At 45.3% G+C, this 18,250-nt stretch overlaps 1 protein-coding gene across 3 annotated transcripts in view; it reads left to right on the top strand.

Annotated features, from left to right (window-relative positions):
- The window catches only part of EVC (EvC ciliary complex subunit 1), an 82,501-nt gene that overhangs the window by 8,942 nt on the left and 55,309 nt on the right, over positions 1-18,250 (top strand). For all 3 annotated transcript variants that reach the window (XM_082837980.1, XM_082837979.1, XM_082837978.1), the window contains exons 3-5: positions 3,907-3,990; positions 6,078-6,310; positions 7,739-7,823. In XM_082837980.1, coding sequence (XP_082694106.1) covers positions 3,907-3,990; positions 6,078-6,310; positions 7,739-7,823 — 402 coding nt within the window. The remainder of the gene's footprint in view (positions 1-3,906; positions 3,991-6,077; positions 6,311-7,738; positions 7,824-18,250) is intronic.

Here is an 18,250-nt window from a genome sequence, read left to right as displayed (position 1 = left end):
TATCTCAATAAACCTATCTGAAAAAAAAAAAAACCCTTCTCACAGAGAGGGCAGCCTCAGATATGATACAAACAATGTTAGCTTTGGGATCCAGAATCCTGGAACCCAGGCCCAGCTCTGCCACCTGTGTGCTGTGTGATGTTGGGCAAGAGAAATAACCTCTCTGAGCCTCAGGGTTCTCAGTTTTGTGTTGACAGTAGTGGTGGCGGCCCCACAGGGTCACCCATGAATCAACTCTGTGAACAGTCCTACCACAGAATGAGTCAGTCTTTGCCGGGGAGCCAAGTCTCTCCACCTCCCCAGAAGTCTATCTAACCCATTTCTTCCACCTAGTAATGTTTTACCTGTTAACCATTAGCTGTGCCTTGCCGATGCCCATTATCAAGCTAATAATTGCCAAGAGTTAAGTTAAAGGTCTGCCCGTTCCAGTGACCGGCTTTGCCAAAATGCCCCTGCCCTCTGCAGGCTGAGCTTGTCAAGGAATGAGGACAGGGCTGATTTTGACAGGGCAAGTTGAGCTGTAACTCTGACATCCTCCAATGCCCAGAAAACCAAGGCATGTGGGGTCCACGGCACTCCTTGCATGAACTCTGTTTTGATAAATAGCTCACGTTAGCCACAAACAAACAAAATTCCAGAAGGCTCTGAGGCATGCTACTCCCCAGCCTCCTCCTGTCCTTTGGCTGTGGAGGAGGGAGGGTGCATACCTCCCCTCTGGAGGTATTTGTGCATTTGCCGCAAAGAGCACCTTTGTCAGAGAGTGAAATGGCTTTTCTTTTCCTACAATTATGTTTTAGCTTTTCAGAATAATCACACTGCTTCAGCTGAAGAAGTTTTACATTGTAAATTTGCACTACAGCCAATTTTCTGAATAATTGTGTTGCTATGGTTGGGGAGATGATCAGACTTTGGAGGACTTCTGAACTTAATAAGAAGAGCCGTGAAAAACTAAAAACAGCCAGGCTCCCGGTTCCCAGGTTCTGCTTCTGTCCATCTCAGGTGGACCCCTGTGTCTATATTCTTTGCTTCCTATATTATGTTTTTCCCCTGAAATGCAATGTTTGTTTGGTGTCTCCTCTTTAGAAGATGCACTCCTGGAAGGCAGAGACCAAGCCTTCCTCTCATTTTCTACCCCCTTCATTCCGTCCTTTCTTTTCACCTCTGTTTGGAAGGAGTTTAAAAATGTACAGTGCAGGCTTCCCTGGTGGCGCAGAGGTTGAGAGTCCGCCTGCCGATGCAGGAGACAAGGGTTCGTGCCCCGGTCCGGGAAGATCCCACATGCCGCAGAGCGGCTGGGCCCGTGAGCCATGGCCGCTGAGCCTGCGCGTCGGGAACCTGTGCTCTGCAACGGGAGAGGCCACAACAGTGAGAGGCCCGCGTATCGCAAAAAAAAAAAAAAAAAATGCACAGTGCTCTTTCTGCTTGTGCATTGTTCCTTGAAAAAGTGTGTTTCCACTGGACCGTCAGCCAGGGCCGGCTTCATAGGTGGACATGCCCTATGGTCACACAGACCCCGTGCCCAGTCACCACGCCCCCTTCTCCCCCCGCCCCCCACCAGTTTCTGGACTCTGCTGTCTTGAAATTCTTAATCATTTTGACTAAGACCCACCCGCCCTGCCGCTGTTTTCATTTTGCACGGGGCCCCACAGATTATGTCACCCGTTCTGAAGTCAGCCTTTTTGGTCTTACTGCCACGCTTTGCTGTTGTACCAGTCCCCCAGCTAAGAGAGTGGGACTGGCTGCTGGGAGCTGGGGACGGACCTTGCTCTGCTCCCTCGGATCCAAGGAAAGCCAGGAAGGCTTTTAGCGCCAACCTCCCCAAGCTGACTGTCGTGTGATAAGGAAATGAGCAAACACGCGTCAAATGCCAGCACATAGTAGGCCCTCAACACATGGATGGGGAGCCAGGGAAGAGGCTGTTGCTGCCCCTTGGGGTAAATATAATGGTGGCTTGGGCCAGGGCTGTGGATTTGAGAGATGTTTAGGAGGTGAAGTTGGTGGGATTTGTGGTCGATCGGATGTGGCAGATATGGGAGCGATAAGTATCTCAGGATCCAACCTGTGTCCCTGGGGCGTGGTGAAGCATGGCTTTTCCTCTTGTTCTCATTTGTGTCATGTCGAAGGAGATGGATGGTGTCAGCTGAAGAGGAGGGACTCTGGAGCCAGGGAATTTGATTCAAATCCTGATTCTGACATTTAATAGCTGTGTCACCTTGGGCGCACAGCTCAACCTCTCTGTGTCATCTTCCCCATCTGGGAAATGGCAGGATCCTTGGAAGTTTAAGGATGGATAGATGGACATATGAATGGTCCTTAAGTTTAAGGACCACATGTTGGTGGTCTTTCCCCATTCTTGTCATCTAAATCTGTTTTTGTGAGTCCGAAGAGAGAGATAGACATGACAAGAACTGGGGCCCTTGCCCCAGAGCTTCCCCCCTGCCCTGCTCAGAAGGGCACACGGCGACACCCTCTCAGGAGATGTATACGGGCCACGTCACGGGCTCTGTCAGGTGCTGTTTCAACGTCACACAACGTGAGGAAGCCATAAATTCTTCTGCTTTCCTCGTGATAGGATATGTAATTCCAAGGAGAACTCAGCAATCAGAAATCAGTCATTTGTTATGGAGTTCTTTTTTTTAAGATTTAGTTGCAAAGCATTGGAATCGATGTGGATGCAGTTTTCACCTGCCAGCCAGTTCAGAATTGCTGAGTAGAGATTCCTCCTGGCCTGGAGTGCCGGGTTCCTGAACTGCTGCCCGCTCAACTTCATTCACCCGCTGGTTGCGGCCAAGCATTTATCCAGCACCGACCGTGCAAAGTGCGGGGGCGACCCTGACAGGAGAGCGATATGGAAAGGATGTGGGGCCTTTCTGTATCGTGTGGAGCAGGCACGAATCAGTCCATCCAGCTGCGGTTTGGGAGATGATCCCTGCACAGTGTTTGTTGGTGGCTCCTTACTACCGTGACTTATAGCTGTCCATCGCCTCACTTCTGCTGTGTTCCAGCAGCTCTGCTGGGAGCTTTATCCACACCGTCCTTGGGGGCAGATGCGCTACCTGCTTACTGCCTAGGAACACTGAGGCTCAGAAAAGTGAAAAGACCTGTCCAACCACTATTTTTTTTTTTTTTTTTTTTTGCGGTACACGGGCCTCTCACTGTTGTGGCCTCTCCCGTTGCGGAGCACAGGCTCCGGACGCACAGGCCCAGTGGCCATGGCTCACGGGCCCAGCCGCTCCGCAGCATGTGGGATCCTCCTGGACCGGGGCACGAACCCGTGTCCCCTGCACTGGCAGGCGGACTCTCAACCACTGCGCCACCAGGGAAGCCCCAACCACTACTTTTCATTTAAGGGTCCAATCAAAAGCCTTGCATGCATATTGCCACATGTATGTGCTTATACACCTGGCAATGCTAAAAATATATGCTTCCTTATTCCACCAAAAAGTGGTTCACAAGTTTTAGGAAACCTTTGGTGTTGTCAAGTTATTTAAATCCTTACTTCTTCCAAAGCTGACCGCTTGGAATTAAACGAAGAATGTGCTATTTAACTTTGGTCCGTTCGCCCACCCACCCATCTGTACATCTACCCCTCCCACACCCATCCCTACACCCATCTATCCATCCATCCACCTGCCCATTCATCTGTCCATCTGTCCGTCCATTCATATGTCTATCCATCCATTCATCCATCCATCCATCCATCCATCCTTCCATCCATCCATCCATCCATCCAAGCTTCCATCCATCCATCCATCCCTCTAGCAAGTGAGCACTAAATGTGCTTATTATGGGCCCTTCCCGAGGCCACTGTTACACATGGGATGTGGCATTTTGGAAACTCTTGGTGGTTTGTCCTTCATTTTACTGAAAGCCCCCATGCCATTTGTTTTCTTTTTCCCTTCCCAGGAATGTGAGCCATCTTTCAATGGCAATATCACAGCGTTTGCACTGAAGGCAAAAGTCGTCTATCCCATCAATCAGAAGTTCCGGGTGAGAGTCCTGAGCACCGTCTTAGAAATGCAATTAACCAGTAATGTGCTAGAGATTGGGGTAGGAGAAGGGGGATTAAATGTGCAATTTGGGGTCCTTTTTGAGGATTTTATGGCAAGTCATTTTAATAGAGATGATTTTGTGGCCTTGTAATGGAGCATAACTTTAGGGTTAGTCCATTTTATGACAGTGTTGTCAGGGACAGGGTATGCCCGTGGTATATATAGCAAGGTATCCACAGGGACACCAGGTGACAGCACAGTAGGGCAGCATCTGCCCTGACCTTTTAACACTAGTACAAATACTAACAAGTTACTAACATTAATCCTTACAGACCCTGGGACTAATGCCAGCAGCTAATGCTGAACATTTACTGCGGGGCTGGCACAGTGCTAAGCATTTGTCATACATTACACGTTTCAGTATTCCTTGCAACATTCCTGGAAGGTAAATAATATTGTTCTCTCCACTTTTTGCATAAGGAAACTGAGGCCAGGAGAGGTTAATGGTCTGCTCAAGGTCATACTGCAGGAAGTGGCAGGGCAAGAGTCGTACCCTCAGGTCTTATACCTGGAGCCAGGAGTTCACACCTGTGGCTGGGAGTTTTGCAGAGAGCAGCATATTCCTTGATGTTTCAAGGAGGCCTCGGCCTATGTGATGCTCCACAAAAAAAATAGTTCCCTGGTCAAGTAAGTTGAGGAAAGTGCTGCCTGCTCTCCTGGAGATAAAGAGGACAGACTCAAACCCAGCTCCTATCTCAGCCGTTTACTCTTGGCCATTTCCTGACTTCTCAGGACCTCAGTTTCTTCATCAATAAAGTGGGGGTAAAGGGCCCTCCTGCCTCACCCAGTTGTCTTGAGGATGAGATAGGGAATTAGGCATAGGGCTTAGAACAGTGTGTGATGTCTGCGCACTCAGTACGTGTTCAGTTTTTTAAATTCTTATTTGCTTTTGAGGACAGCCAGAGCCTATCGAAGGCTCTGAGAATTCCTGTAGCAAAGAAATGATTCTACCTTGTTCACGCAGACTTTCCCAAACTAATTTTTCTGTGGGACCCTCACCGTGAGCAGTAACTGGTTATAGTTCATGGGACTGCTCCCCGGAACACACATTGGGAACCACTTCCTTCACCATCTGGTGGGTGCGTGAAGGTGCGAAACTCCCAGACCTGGGGCATTCAATCGTCATCAGCACCCGTGCCAGGCAGGCTCTGTGGTGGGCACTGGTGATTATCCAGTGGTCAGGAGAGCACTGTCCTCACCCCGGAGGCCCTCCCAGCCTGGCGGACATTGCAGGATGGCGTGTGATAGCAGGCAGGACAGAAATGACCAGGGTCCTGTGGAACCCGGTGTGGGCCAGGCCCGGGGATCAGGGTAGGAAGATTCAGGGGTCTGTGTCTGGAGGGAGGGATGCTTCAGCCCAGCAGACAGTGAGTTAGGGGTGTTTCAGGCAGGGGGACAAGAGTCTGGAAAGGCTCAGAAGCATGAAATGATAGTGAGGGTTGGAGCTGGCCACCAGCTCAGTGCTACCTGGGCATGCACCTCTGGGGGCAGCAGGAGACGAAGCTGGACATAGGGATGGCTGACATTTGCTGAGCTCTCTGGCTGTGCCAGGCACTAGGCTATGACCTCATGTGGTCATGGCAGTGCAAGGGGCTTGAGTTCCTCGTTAAGGGGCTTTGAGTCTATCCGAGGGCAGGTCAGTGGACAGAGCGGGCCTGGGGTCTGGGTCAGCAGCCAGAGAGGTGGGGCAGGGCAGGCGGGCTGCTGGGGAGGTCAGAGCTGGCGGCCGAGGGTGGGTACAGGTGGGCCATCGGGGAACAGACCCAGGCTAATAGCTGGAGGGGAGGAGCCTGGTGCAGAGGGGCTGGCCTTTGGGGACAAGTGATGTGACAAGAGCTGTGACGAAGGCCCCTAGGGCCGTGGCCGTGCCCCTGGGGCAGAAGCTCCACGGCGTCCACTCATACCCTCCCTGCCTGTCCCGGCTTGGCCTTCCTGGGAGCCACCGCGTGTGTCACTGGCGGAATTACGGAAACACTCATGATGGGTCATGTGGATTGAGAGCACACTTTCTCTCCTGCCCCCCAGCCTCTGGCCGACGGTTCCTCCAACCCATCTCTGCATGAAACCTTAAAGCAGGCAGTCTTGCCGAACCAGCCCGTGGAGGCATCGCCTTCCAGCAGCCTGGGGAGCCTGAGCCAGGCTGAGAAGGACGACTGCAGCTCCTCGTCCAGCGTCCACTCGGCCGCCAGTGACGACAGGTTCCTTGGTCGCACCTTCCTGGGGGCGAGCAGCTTCCCCGAGGCACTGACCTGCGAGAGGTGAGGAGGGGGTGGGATGGAGGATGCAGACTGATAGGCTGTATCATGCTCAGTGGAGGAAGTGGAGGCCCAGAGAGGTTAAGGACTCAGCCATGGACACACAGTGACCCAGTGTCAGAGCTGGAGCTGAATGTGTGCTGTTGGCCAGCATGGGGGTCAGGGAGCCAGGCCTGAGTCCTGAGGAGAGACAGAGGGGACCTTTAATCACTGACCTGCCCCGTGCACTGTATAGCAGCAGCTAGCACTGGTTAAATGTCTTCTGTGTACAAAATATTAAGCACTTTGCAGGGATTAATTCTCTTTTGAGCACGAGGAGAAGGTCTGTCTTATTCACAGCTGTGCACGACCACCCAGTGGGAGCCTGGGACAGGCACAGTGATGAACAAGTATTAATCAGTCAATGAATTAATTCCTCTTAACAGCCCTATGTTGTTAAGCTTGTATAGTAGATGCTAATATGCATCTACTAATATGAAAATGAGATGCCCTCATTTTCAAAGAATAAAATGAGACACAGAGAGGCAGAGTGACTTGCCCAAGGTCACGCAGCAGGTGAGTGTTGGAGCCTGGTGTGACCCCACCACCTTATCTTGCAGCCCATGCTCTAAATCGCCAAACTGTCCAGCCCAGAGTAAGGCTTAGCACCCAGTAGGTGCTCAAAAAACTAGTCAGCAGGTTTGCACGTCAGTCCTCAGGCCTCTCTCAGATCTGAATTTCCATGAGTCCAAGGAGCCCTGGGTGATTTGAACCAGGCATGGCCTGGCTCAGGGCTGTGCAAAGAGTGGGCTCAGAACCCTGAGCTTGGTGTTGACTCTGAAGGTGGACCCGGGAAGGAGGGACTTCGTTTAATTGCAGCCTTCTTGGCTCCCCTGCCTGGCTGGGAAGGGGTGTTTCTTCCCATTCGGACGAAGAGGACTTGAACAGTTCATTTAAAATGCATTTGTCTATGTCGGAGAAAAGGTCAAAGGCCTTTATCTTCACACTGTCAGTTATCTGCCCCCGTGACCACGTGACCACGACTTGATTTCTCTGACCCTTGGTTTCCTGAGTCAGTTTCCTCATCTGTAAATGGCTGTGAGAATGTGTACATGATGGCAGAAAGAAAGGATGACACGTGACACTAGACATGAAAGTGCCGGGGGGGCCTGGGGGGGCGTGCTCTTTTTCATCTCTCACCTTCCGTCTCTTCCTGTGTCCTGTCTTTGATGTCTCGGGCAGCCGTTTCCTTCTAGTCACAGGTGGCTTTCAGAGGCTACTTGGATTGCTCCTTGTGCGCCTGGGGTGGCTGCGAGCAATGCCGCAGAATTTAAAATCTGGAGTCAGGATGCACCGTGGCTTATCCTGCCGGGATGTACTGATAACTCGGTAACCTTATCCCTCGCATCAAGTACTCTGAAAGTCTCTTCTGTTTCTCTTTGGACTTTTCAGCGTGGACCTCGACTTGTGTATCTACAACCTTCACTTGAAAGACCTGCTGCATCTGGACACGGCGCTGAGGCAGGAGAAGCACATGGTAGGTAGAGGACTCAGGACCCGGGAGACAGGCTCTCCGTGTGCATGGAGTCCCGGAGACCCTTGGGAAACGGGTGTCGGTGACAGCGGAGCCGCCACAGGGGAAGGCAGAGCAGGGTTAGGCATCCGACCACAAAATGGAAAAGCAATTCGTGCCTGCAGACGGGAAGCAGGATTTACCTTACCCAGTGCCACTGGGGTTAAAAGCAGAAAGCTGGGTACCTACTCTCTGCGCACACCTCCTGATGGAGACCAAAGAGCACAGGACTTTTAGCGGAATGATAATAGTGATCATAAGGTTTATGAGTGCTCACTATGTACTAGGTCCTGGGGGTGTTACACAGGTGGTTATTTTAAAGCTCACACAACCTGGCGAGGTGGGTGCCATCCTTATGTCCACTTTACAGATGGGGAAACTGAGGCACAGAGTGGAGACTGGCCCTAAGTCATAAAGTTCTAAGTTGGGGCTGAGATGGGAAGTTGAGTACCTTCTTATGGGTGTGCATTCTCCGAGCGAAGGAAGGAGAAATCAGAGCCATGGAGGAAACAAGATTGGTCTCTGCCAGATGCACATGGGTCCACACTGGATCCAGGTCACAGAAAATCAGAGGGATGAGTCCCACTGTAGCTGCAGAACCTCCATGGGTTAGCCAGGCAGCAAGGCCACCAGGGTTTAAAAAAGAAAAAGAATTATTTCGGGCTTCCCTGGTGGCGCAGTGGTTAAGAATCCGCCTGCCAATGCAGGAGACACGGGTTCGATCCCTGCACCAGGAAGATCCCACATGCTGCGGAGCAACTAAGCCCGTGCACCACAACTACTGAGCCTGCTCTCTAGAGCCCGTGAGCCACAACTACTGAGCCTGGGTGCCACAACTACTGAAGTCTGTGCACCTAGAGCCCATGCTCTGCAACAAGGGAAGCCATCGCAGTGAGAAACCTGCGCACCGCAATGAAGAGTAGCCCCCGCTCGCCGCAACTAGAGAAAGCCCGCATGCAGCAACAAAGAGCCAACACAGCCAAAGATAAATAATGAAAATGAAAAAAATTTAAAAAAAGAATTATTTCTCCATGAGACACATCCTCTGAATTACTGAATGAGGGAGGAGACCTACGGAGAGAAGGGAGGAGAGAGAAGGCCTGTTGGGAAGAGAAAGGGAGGGGTAGATGGAGAGAGTGACAGACAGACAAAGATATGCCCGCAGGTGCTTCATTGTAAACAGGAGAAATAAAAGAATATTAAGTTGAGGATGCAACAGAAAGAAATTTTGCTCTGTGTGAGCAGAACGGGCCTCGTAAACAGGTGCCAGTATTTGAAACCATAAATCATCTAGGATTCCAGAAATCGAGCCTGTTCCTACAGCCCCACAGACCCCTGTGCAGAGGCTCATGGACATGAGGCACGAGCCCACCTGCAGCTGCAGGCTGCTTTCACTTAGCCACACCTGGTTCTGCTTGGGGGCAGGTGGCCCTGGCGATTTTCTCAAAGGCTGTGCTCCCTGGAGGGTGATTGTTTCTGTGCTCAGAGCCCCATCCAGCTGGTGAGTGACGTGGTCCTGGCCCCTCGCCCCTGGAGCAGCCAGCAAATGCCCACAGGGAAGCAGCCTACTGTCATGAAGAGAGCATTCACTGTCCCTCATCTGTGGGCAGCCTCCCCGCCCTTCTGGACACAATACTGGGGACAGCCCCTGCCTTTATGGAGCCCACTGTCCAGGAGAGAGATGGCAGTCAATGGACTGCACAAAATGCACAGAGGCAGAAAGTATGACAAAGCGAATGATGGAGTACCATGAGGGCATATAAGAGAGGACCTGAGGGCGTGTAGGCTTCAGGGAGGTGGTCAGGCTTCCCTGGAGGGAGATACTTAAGCTGGAACCTGGGAAAGTTCCAGGAGCACCAGATTAGGAATTAGAAACTTTGGTTCTAATCCACCCTTTGACACTTAAGAGCTGTGTGACTTTTTGTAAGTCACTTCCCCTCTCTGGGCCACTTTAGGAAAGGTGTGAAAATAATATAATTCCAGCTTTTACTCCATGGAATTACTAGAAGTGAAGTCCCACTTTGAAAGTTCTCTGTAGGCAAAGTTCTGGGCTCTGTTGGGCTGTGTGATCTGTGTCATCACAGCATCATTTATGAAACACTGAAACTCTGCTAGGCTAAACACTTTAAATGTCTGATCTCATTGAAACCTCAGTGCTGTTCCACTCATGAGGAGCCTGAGTCTCAGAGAGGTCTAGTCAGTTGCCCACGATCACACAGCTGGTAAACTGCAGAGTCAGAACCCAAATGAGGTTTGTCTGAGTCCAAGGTCTGTGTATCCTCAGAGCCCAGAACAGTGCCCTACACATAGCAGGTTCTCAATGGAACTGTGTCTGGTTGACACCGTCGCCATCCTGGGAGAGCTGCTTTCTAAGCATGGCCTTCCATTCACTGCAGGGCATGTCTTCATTGTGTGTAAGACCTAGAGAAACATGGGGAACAGGAGGGAACCATGTTACACAAAGACTTCAAATTTCATCTCTCTGGTAGAGATCCACTATCACAGGTCAGAATTCAGAAGTGACTCAGACCAGATGTGACCACCATGCAGCCAAGAAGCTTAGAGCTCTCTGGTGGCCCTTGAGGAGGAGGACACTGGTGCTGGGCTTGTCTAGGAAGTGGTAACCTTTAAAAGCAGAATGGCAGAAAAGAAAATAGATCAGGAGATGTGGGAGGGGGGTGGCTAATATCAGAGGAGCACTAGGACTAGCGGATTTCTCCTGGTGCTGGAAAATTCTCTATCTTGATTGTGGCAATACATGGGGAAAAATTGCATAGATCCACACGCACACATATACGCACAAATGAGTGCATGTAAAAATGAGTGAAAACTGAGTAAGGTCTGTAGTTAACTGTATTGGACCTATGTCCATTTTCAGGTTTGATATTGTACCACAGTGATGTAAGATGTCACCCCTGGGGACAAAGCGCACAGAACTCTGTACTGTTTTTCATCTTCCTCTAAGTCCATAATTATTCCAAATTAAAAAGTGTTTACAATTCAAAGGAATGGGACAAGACCTGTAAACGTTACTGATTCAGTTTGGGGTCAAAAAAAAAATAGGTTTGAGATTAACATCTTGAGAAAAGAATGTTACTGTACATAGCCTCAGACTTCAGTGGTTGGAAAGTCAAGACAATTTTTGTCTTTTTTTTTTTTTTTTTTTTGCAGTACGCGGGCCTCTCACCGCTGTGGCCCCTCCCACTGCGGAGCACAGGCTCCGGACGTGCAGGCTCAGCGGCCCTGGCCCACGGGCTCAGCCGCTCCGCGGCATGTGGGATCCTCCCAGACCGGGGCACGAACCCGCGTCCCCCGCATTGGTAGGCGGACTCCCAACCACTGCACCACCAGGGAAGCCCCAATTTTTGTCTTTTTAGAGCTTATTAGCATTGGCAAGCATAATGAAGGTTGGTGAAGAGTTCTGGGTTTGTCCCTCATGGATGTCCCTTGTGACATGAGGCCAGTTATCCAGATTTCTCAACTGAGAGTTCCTCATCTGTAAAATGGGGAATATTGTACCAACCTCCTGCTGTGATGATCATTTGAGATAATATATATATTAGCCTGGCACAGAAGAGTGTTTAACAAACCTTAAAACAAGGATTGTAAATTATAGCCCTTGGGCCAATCTGGCCATACCTATTCTTTTACACATCACCTATGGCTGCCTTCATGCTGTAACAGCAGAGTTCAGTAGTTGCAAAAGAGATAGTATGGCCTGCAAACCCCAAAATATTTACTTTGTGGACATTTGGAGAAAAACATTTGCTCACCCGTGCATTTAAAAGTGTCTTACCATGGGGGCAGTCCAAGATGACTGCGTAGGAAGATCCTGTTCTCACCTCCTCCCATGGACACACTGAATCTATAGCTACGTATGAAATAGATCCCTCTGAAAAAGACCTAAAAACTGGTGAACAGCTCCTTCATGACTAACACTCTTGGCATACCCTCAACAAGTGGGACCCATCAAGAATAAATTAGGCTGCTGCAGAGCAACTAAGCCCGTGAGCCACAACTACTGAAGCCCACACGCCTAGAGCCCATGCTCCACAACAAGAGAAGCCACCGCAATGAGAAGCCCACTCACCGCAACGAAGAGTAGCCCCTGCTCGCTGCAACTAGAGAAAGCCCGCGTGCAGCAACGAAGACCCAACACAGCCAAAAATAAATAAATAAATTTTTAAAAAAAGAAAAGAATGAAAAAGAATAAATTTGGCTGCTTAGATAATCACAAAGGTTTGAGAGACAACCATGAGCTAGGGCAAGGTTGAAAGATAAAGTTCATCTTTTACAAGTCCACTTCTTCAAGACTGGGAGAGGTAGCTGTTTTGCCTAATACATAGAAACCAACACAGTCAATCAAAATGAGGAAACAGAGCAATATGTTCAAACAAAAGAACAAGATAAAATGTCAGGAAAAAAGCCTTAATGAAAAGGAGATAAGTAACTTACCTGATTAAAGAGTTCAAATAATGGTCATAAGATGCTCATCAAACTCAAGAGAAGAATGGATGAACAGAGTGAGAACTTCAGCAAAGAGATAGAAAATATAAGTCCCAAACAGAAGTCACAGAGCCAAAGTATACAATAACTGAACTGAAAAATACACTAGGGGGTTTAACAGTAGACTAGGTGAAGCAGAAGAAAAAATCAGTGATCTAGAAGACAGGGCACCCAAGCAGAACAGCAAAAGGAAAACAGAATTTTAAAAAGTGAAGATAGCTTAAGGGATCTATGGGACAATATCACATGAAATAATGTTCGCAATACCAGGGGTCCCAGAAGGAGAAGAGAGAGAGGGGCAGGAAACATATTTAAAGAAATAATGGCTGAAAACTTTCCTAACCAGGGGAAGGAAACAGACATCCAGATCCAGAAAGCCCAGAGAGTTCCAAAAAAGATGAACCCAAAAAGATCCACACCAAGATATGTTAAGATTTAAAAGTCAAAAGTTAAAGAGAGAATCTTAAAGCAACAAGATTAAAAAACAACTTGTTAACTACAAGGGAACCCCCAAAAGACTATAAGCAGATTTTTCAGCAGAAACTTTGCAGGACAGAAGGAGTGCCACGATATATTTAAAATGCTGAGAGGAAAAAACTTCCAATCAAGAAAACTCTACCCAGCAAGGTTATTGTTTAGAATTGGAGAGATAAAGGGTTTTCCAGACAAGCCAAAGCTAAAGGAGATCATCACCACTAAAGCAACCTTACAAGAATTGTTAAAGGAACTTCTTTAACCTGAGAAGAAAGAGCATTAATTAGTAACAAGAAAGCATACAAAAGTAAAAATCTTACTAGTAAAGGTAATTATATAGTAAAGGTAGTTAATTAATCACTTATAAAGTTGGTGTGAAGATTGAAAGACAAAAGTAGTAAAACTATAACTATAATAATCACAGAAACACAAAATAAAAAGATGTAAAATGTGACATCAAGAAGCATAATATGTGTGTGCCAGGAGCAGAGGGTGGGTGGGAAATGTAGAGTTTTAGATTGCACTCAAACTTAATTTGCTATCAACTTAAAATATACTGTTAAATATATAAATATTATATGATCATCATGGTACCCACAAAGCAAAAACCTATATTAGATACACAAAAGATAGTAAGAAAAGAATCTAAGCAAAACACCAAAGAAAGTCATCAAACCACAAGGGAAGAGAGCAAGAGTAAAAGAAAGGAACAGAAAGTAACAACAAAACAGCCAGAAAATAATTAACAAAATGGCAATAAGTACATACCTATCAATAATTACTTTAAATGTAGAAGTACTAAATTCTTTAATCAAAAGACATAGAGTGACTGAATAGATTAAAAAAACAAGACCCAGCTATATACTGCCTACAAGAGACTCATTAAAGATATGTGTACACTAGTACACACATGGACTGAAGGTGAAGACATGGAAAAAGATGTTCCATGCAAATTGAAAGCAAAAGAAAGCTGGTATAGCTATACTTACATGAGAAAAAAGTAGACTTTAAAATAAAGATGGTAATAAAAGAAAAAGAGGGGGATTATATAATGATAAAGGGGTCAGTGCAACAAGAAGATATAACATTTGTAAATATTTATGTGTCCAGTATAGGGGCAACTAAACATCTAAAGCAGATATTAACAGATCTAAAGGGAGAAACTGATAACAATACAATTATAGCAGGGGGCTTTAATATCCCATTTACATCAATGCATTGATCATCCAGACAGAAATTCAGTGAGGAAACATCAACCTTACAGTACACATTAGACCACATAGTCTTAATATATATAAACAGAATATTTCATCCAAAAGCAGCAGAATTCACACTCTTCTCAAGTGCACATGGAACGTTCTCCAAAATAGACGATATGTTAAATCACAAAACAAGTCCCAATAAATTTAAGATCAAAATCACATCAAGCAACTTTTCTAACCACAATGGTATGAAACTAGATATCAATTACAGGCATACCTTGGAGATATTGTGGGTTCAGTTCCAGATGACTGCAATAAAGCAAATATCACAATAAAGTGAGTCACATGAATTTTTGGTTTCCCAGTGCATATGAAAGTTATGTTTACTCTATACTGTAGTCTATTAAGTGTGCAATGGCATTATGTCTATGAGAACAATGCTTTGTTGTTTAAAAATGCTAACCGTTATCTGAGCCCACAGCAAACTGTAATCCTTTTGCTGGTGAAGGGTTTGAAATATTGCAAGAATTACCAAAATGTTACACAGAAACACAAAGTGAGAAAATGCTGTTGGAAAAATGATGCCAATAGACTTGCTCAACACATGGTTACTACAAACCTTCAATTTATGAAAAATGAAATATCTGCAAAGTGCAATAAAGCACAGTTCAATAAAACGAGGGATACCTGTACAGGAAGAAAACTGGAAAAATCACAAATATGTGAATATTAAACAATGTGCTACTGAACAGCCAATGGGTCAATGAATAAATCAAAGGAGAAATCACAAAATGCCTTGAGACAAATAAAAGTGGAAATATAATTTACCAAAATCTATGGGATGCAGCAAAAGCAGTTTCTAGAGGGAAGTTCATAGCCATACAGGCCTACCTCAAAAAAACCAAGGAAAATCTCAGAAAAACAATCCAATTTTACACCTAAAGGAACTAGAAAAAGAAGAAAACACCAAGCCCAAAGTTAGTAGAAGAAAGGAAAATAAAGATCAGAGCAGAAATAAATGAAATAGACTTAAAAAAAGCATAGAAAAGGTCAATGAAACAATGCCTGGTTCTTTGAAAAGATAAACAGAACTGACAAACTTTTAACTAGCTTCACCAAGAAAAGAAGAGAATGAGCTCAAATAAATAAAATCTGAAATGAAAGAGCAGTTACAACTGATACCACAGAAATACAAAGGATCATAAAAGACTACTATGAACAATTATGTGCCAACGATTGGGCAACCAAGAAGAAATGGACTCTTCCAAGATGGAATCATGAAAAGAGAAAATCTGAATAAACTGATTACTAGTAAGAGGATTGAATCAGTATGCAAAAACTTCCCGACAGACAGAAGAAGTACAGGACCAGATGGCTTCACTGGTAAATTCTACCAAACACTTAAAGAAGATTTAATACTGTCCTTCTCAAACTCTTACAAAAATTTGAAGAGTAGGGAATGCTTCCAAACTCATTTCACTAGGCCAGCATTTTCCTGATACCAAAACCAGACAAGGATGCCAGAAAAAAAAAGAAGAAAATTACAGGCGAATATCTCAGATAAACATAGATGCAAAAATCCTCAACAAAATATTAGCAAACCAAATTCAGCAACAGATTAAAATGATCATATACCATAAGTAAGTGGGATTTATTCCAGGAATGCAAGAATGGTCAACATGCACAAATCAGTCAACATGATATACCACATTAACAAAATGAAGGATAGAAATCATACCATCTCAAAACAGAAAAAGCATTTAACAAAATTCAACATGCATTTATGATAAAAACTCAACAGAGTAGGTATAGAGAGAATGTACCTCAACATAATAAAAGTCCATATATGACAAACCTGCAACTAACATCATACTCAACAGTGAAAAGCTGAAAGCTTTTCCTCTAAGATCAAGAACAATACAAGGATGCCCACTCTCGCCACCTTTATTCAACATAATATTGGAATTACTATCCAGAGCAGCTAGGCAAGGAAAAGAAATAAAAGGCATCCAAAATGGAAAGGAAGAAGTAAAGCTGTCAGTGTTTTCAGAAGACATGATTTTATACATAGAAAAGACTGGACAAAACCTGTTAGAACTGATAAATTCAGTCAAGTTACAGGGTACAATGTACAAAAATCTGTTGTGTTTCTATACACTAAAAACAAACTATCAGAAAGAGAAATTGGGAAAACAATCCCATTTACAATTCAATCAAAAAGAATAAAAGACCTAGGAATAAATTTAGCTGAGGAGGTGAAAAACTTGTACACTGAAAACTTGACATTGATGAAAGAAATCAAAGAAGCCACAAATAAATGGAAAGATAGTCCATGCTCATGGGTTGAAAGAATTAGTATTGTTAAAATGTCTGTCTTACCCAAAGTAATCTACAGGTTCAATGCAATCCCTATCAAAATCTGAATGGCATGTTTCAAATAGAACAAACAATCCTAAAATTTGTATGAACCCACAAGACCCCAGATAACCAAAGCAGTCTTGAGAAAGAACAAAGCTGGTTATGTCAATTATTCTTCAAAAAAAAAAAAGCACCTTACTACACAAATATGTCTAACTGACCTTTGACAGAGGTGCAAATGGAGTTCAGTGGAGGAATGATAAGCTTTTCATTAAATCATGCAGTTGGACATCCATAAGCAAAACAAAATGAACCTCAAGCTAAACCTCATACCTCGTACAAAAATTAACTCAAAATGGATCATGTACTTAAATGTAGAATATAAAACTATGAATCTTTTAGAAAAAAAAAAACAAAGGGGAAAATCTTTGGGATCTAAGGAAAGAGTTCTTAGATTAACACCAAAAGTGTGACCCATAAAACGGAAAACAAATTGAAACTCATCAAAATAAAAAACTTCTGCTCTGCAAAAAATCGTGTTAAGAAGATGAAAAGACTGAGGCAATACTTTGCAAGCCACATTCTAAGAAAGGACTAGTACCTAGAATATATGAGGAACTCTCAAACCTCAATCCTAGAGTCTGTCATACAGAGTGAAGTTAAGTCAGAAAGAGAAAAACAAATACCATGTGCTAACGCATATATATGGAAGAAAAAAAAAAACTGTCCTGAAGAACCTAGGGGCAGGACAGGAATAAAGATGCAGACGTAGAGAATGGACTTGAGGACACGGGGAGGGGGAAGGGTAAACTGGGATGAAATGAGAGAGTACTACGGACTTACATATACTACCAAATGTAAAATAGATAGCTAGCGGGAAGCAGCCACGTAGCACAGGGAGATCAGCTGGGTGCTTTGTGACCACCTAGAGGGGTGGGATAGGGAGGGTGGGAGGGAGACTGAAGAGGGAGGAGATATGGGGAAATATGTATATGTGTAGCTGATTCACTTTGTTATAAAGCGGAAACTAACACACCAAGTAAAGCAATTATACTCCAATAAAGGTGTTAAAAAATAATAATAATAGAAAAAGAAAAAGAAAAAAGTAAACAATCCGATTAGAAAATGGGCAAAAGACATGAACAGATTATTTCACCGAAAAGAATATATGGCTGGCAAGGAAACACACACAAAAGCACATGAAAAGATGTTCAACATCATTAAGCCATTAGGGAAATGCAAATTAAAGCCACATGAGATATGACTACACACCTATCAGAATGACAAAAATAAAAATAACAACGCCACCAAATGCTTGTGGGGTTGTAATGAAACTGGATCACTCATACATTGCTGGTGGGAATATAAAATGCCACTCTGGAAGACAGGCGATTTCTCATAAAATGAAATATACAATTACCAGGAGACCCAGCAGTTGCAGTCTTGGACATTCATCTCAGAAACACATATGTTCAGTCAAAAACCTGTATGTGAATGTCCATAGCAGCTTTATTTGTAATAGCCCCAAACTGGAAATACTCAGATGTCCAGCAGTAGGTGAATGATTAAACCAATTGTGGACACAGCACCCTTGGACTTGCCAGTGTGTCCCTGCCTATGGAGGACCCTTCTTGGGTCCATGTCCATCCATTGAGACAGGGGGTTGGAGTAGATGACTTTACACATCCCATTTCTGTACAACCATCTCTCTGATTCTTTCCACAAAGAAGCAACCCCCCTTCGCCTCGTCTGTTTTCTTGACTCATGGAAACGGGGAACGTGGGGGCTTCCTACAGAGTGGGCTCCTCATAGATATGTGCAGAAGAAATGAAGCATTTTTCTTTAGAGGCT

Source organism: Leucopleurus acutus (assembly GCF_964270905.1).
Source record: "Leucopleurus acutus genome assembly, chromosome: 4".
Classification (NCBI taxonomy): domain Eukaryota; kingdom Metazoa; phylum Chordata; class Mammalia; order Artiodactyla; family Delphinidae; genus Leucopleurus; species Leucopleurus acutus.
The sequence above is the reverse complement of the archived record's forward strand: the minus strand, read 5'-3'. Positions and strand labels throughout refer to the sequence as shown.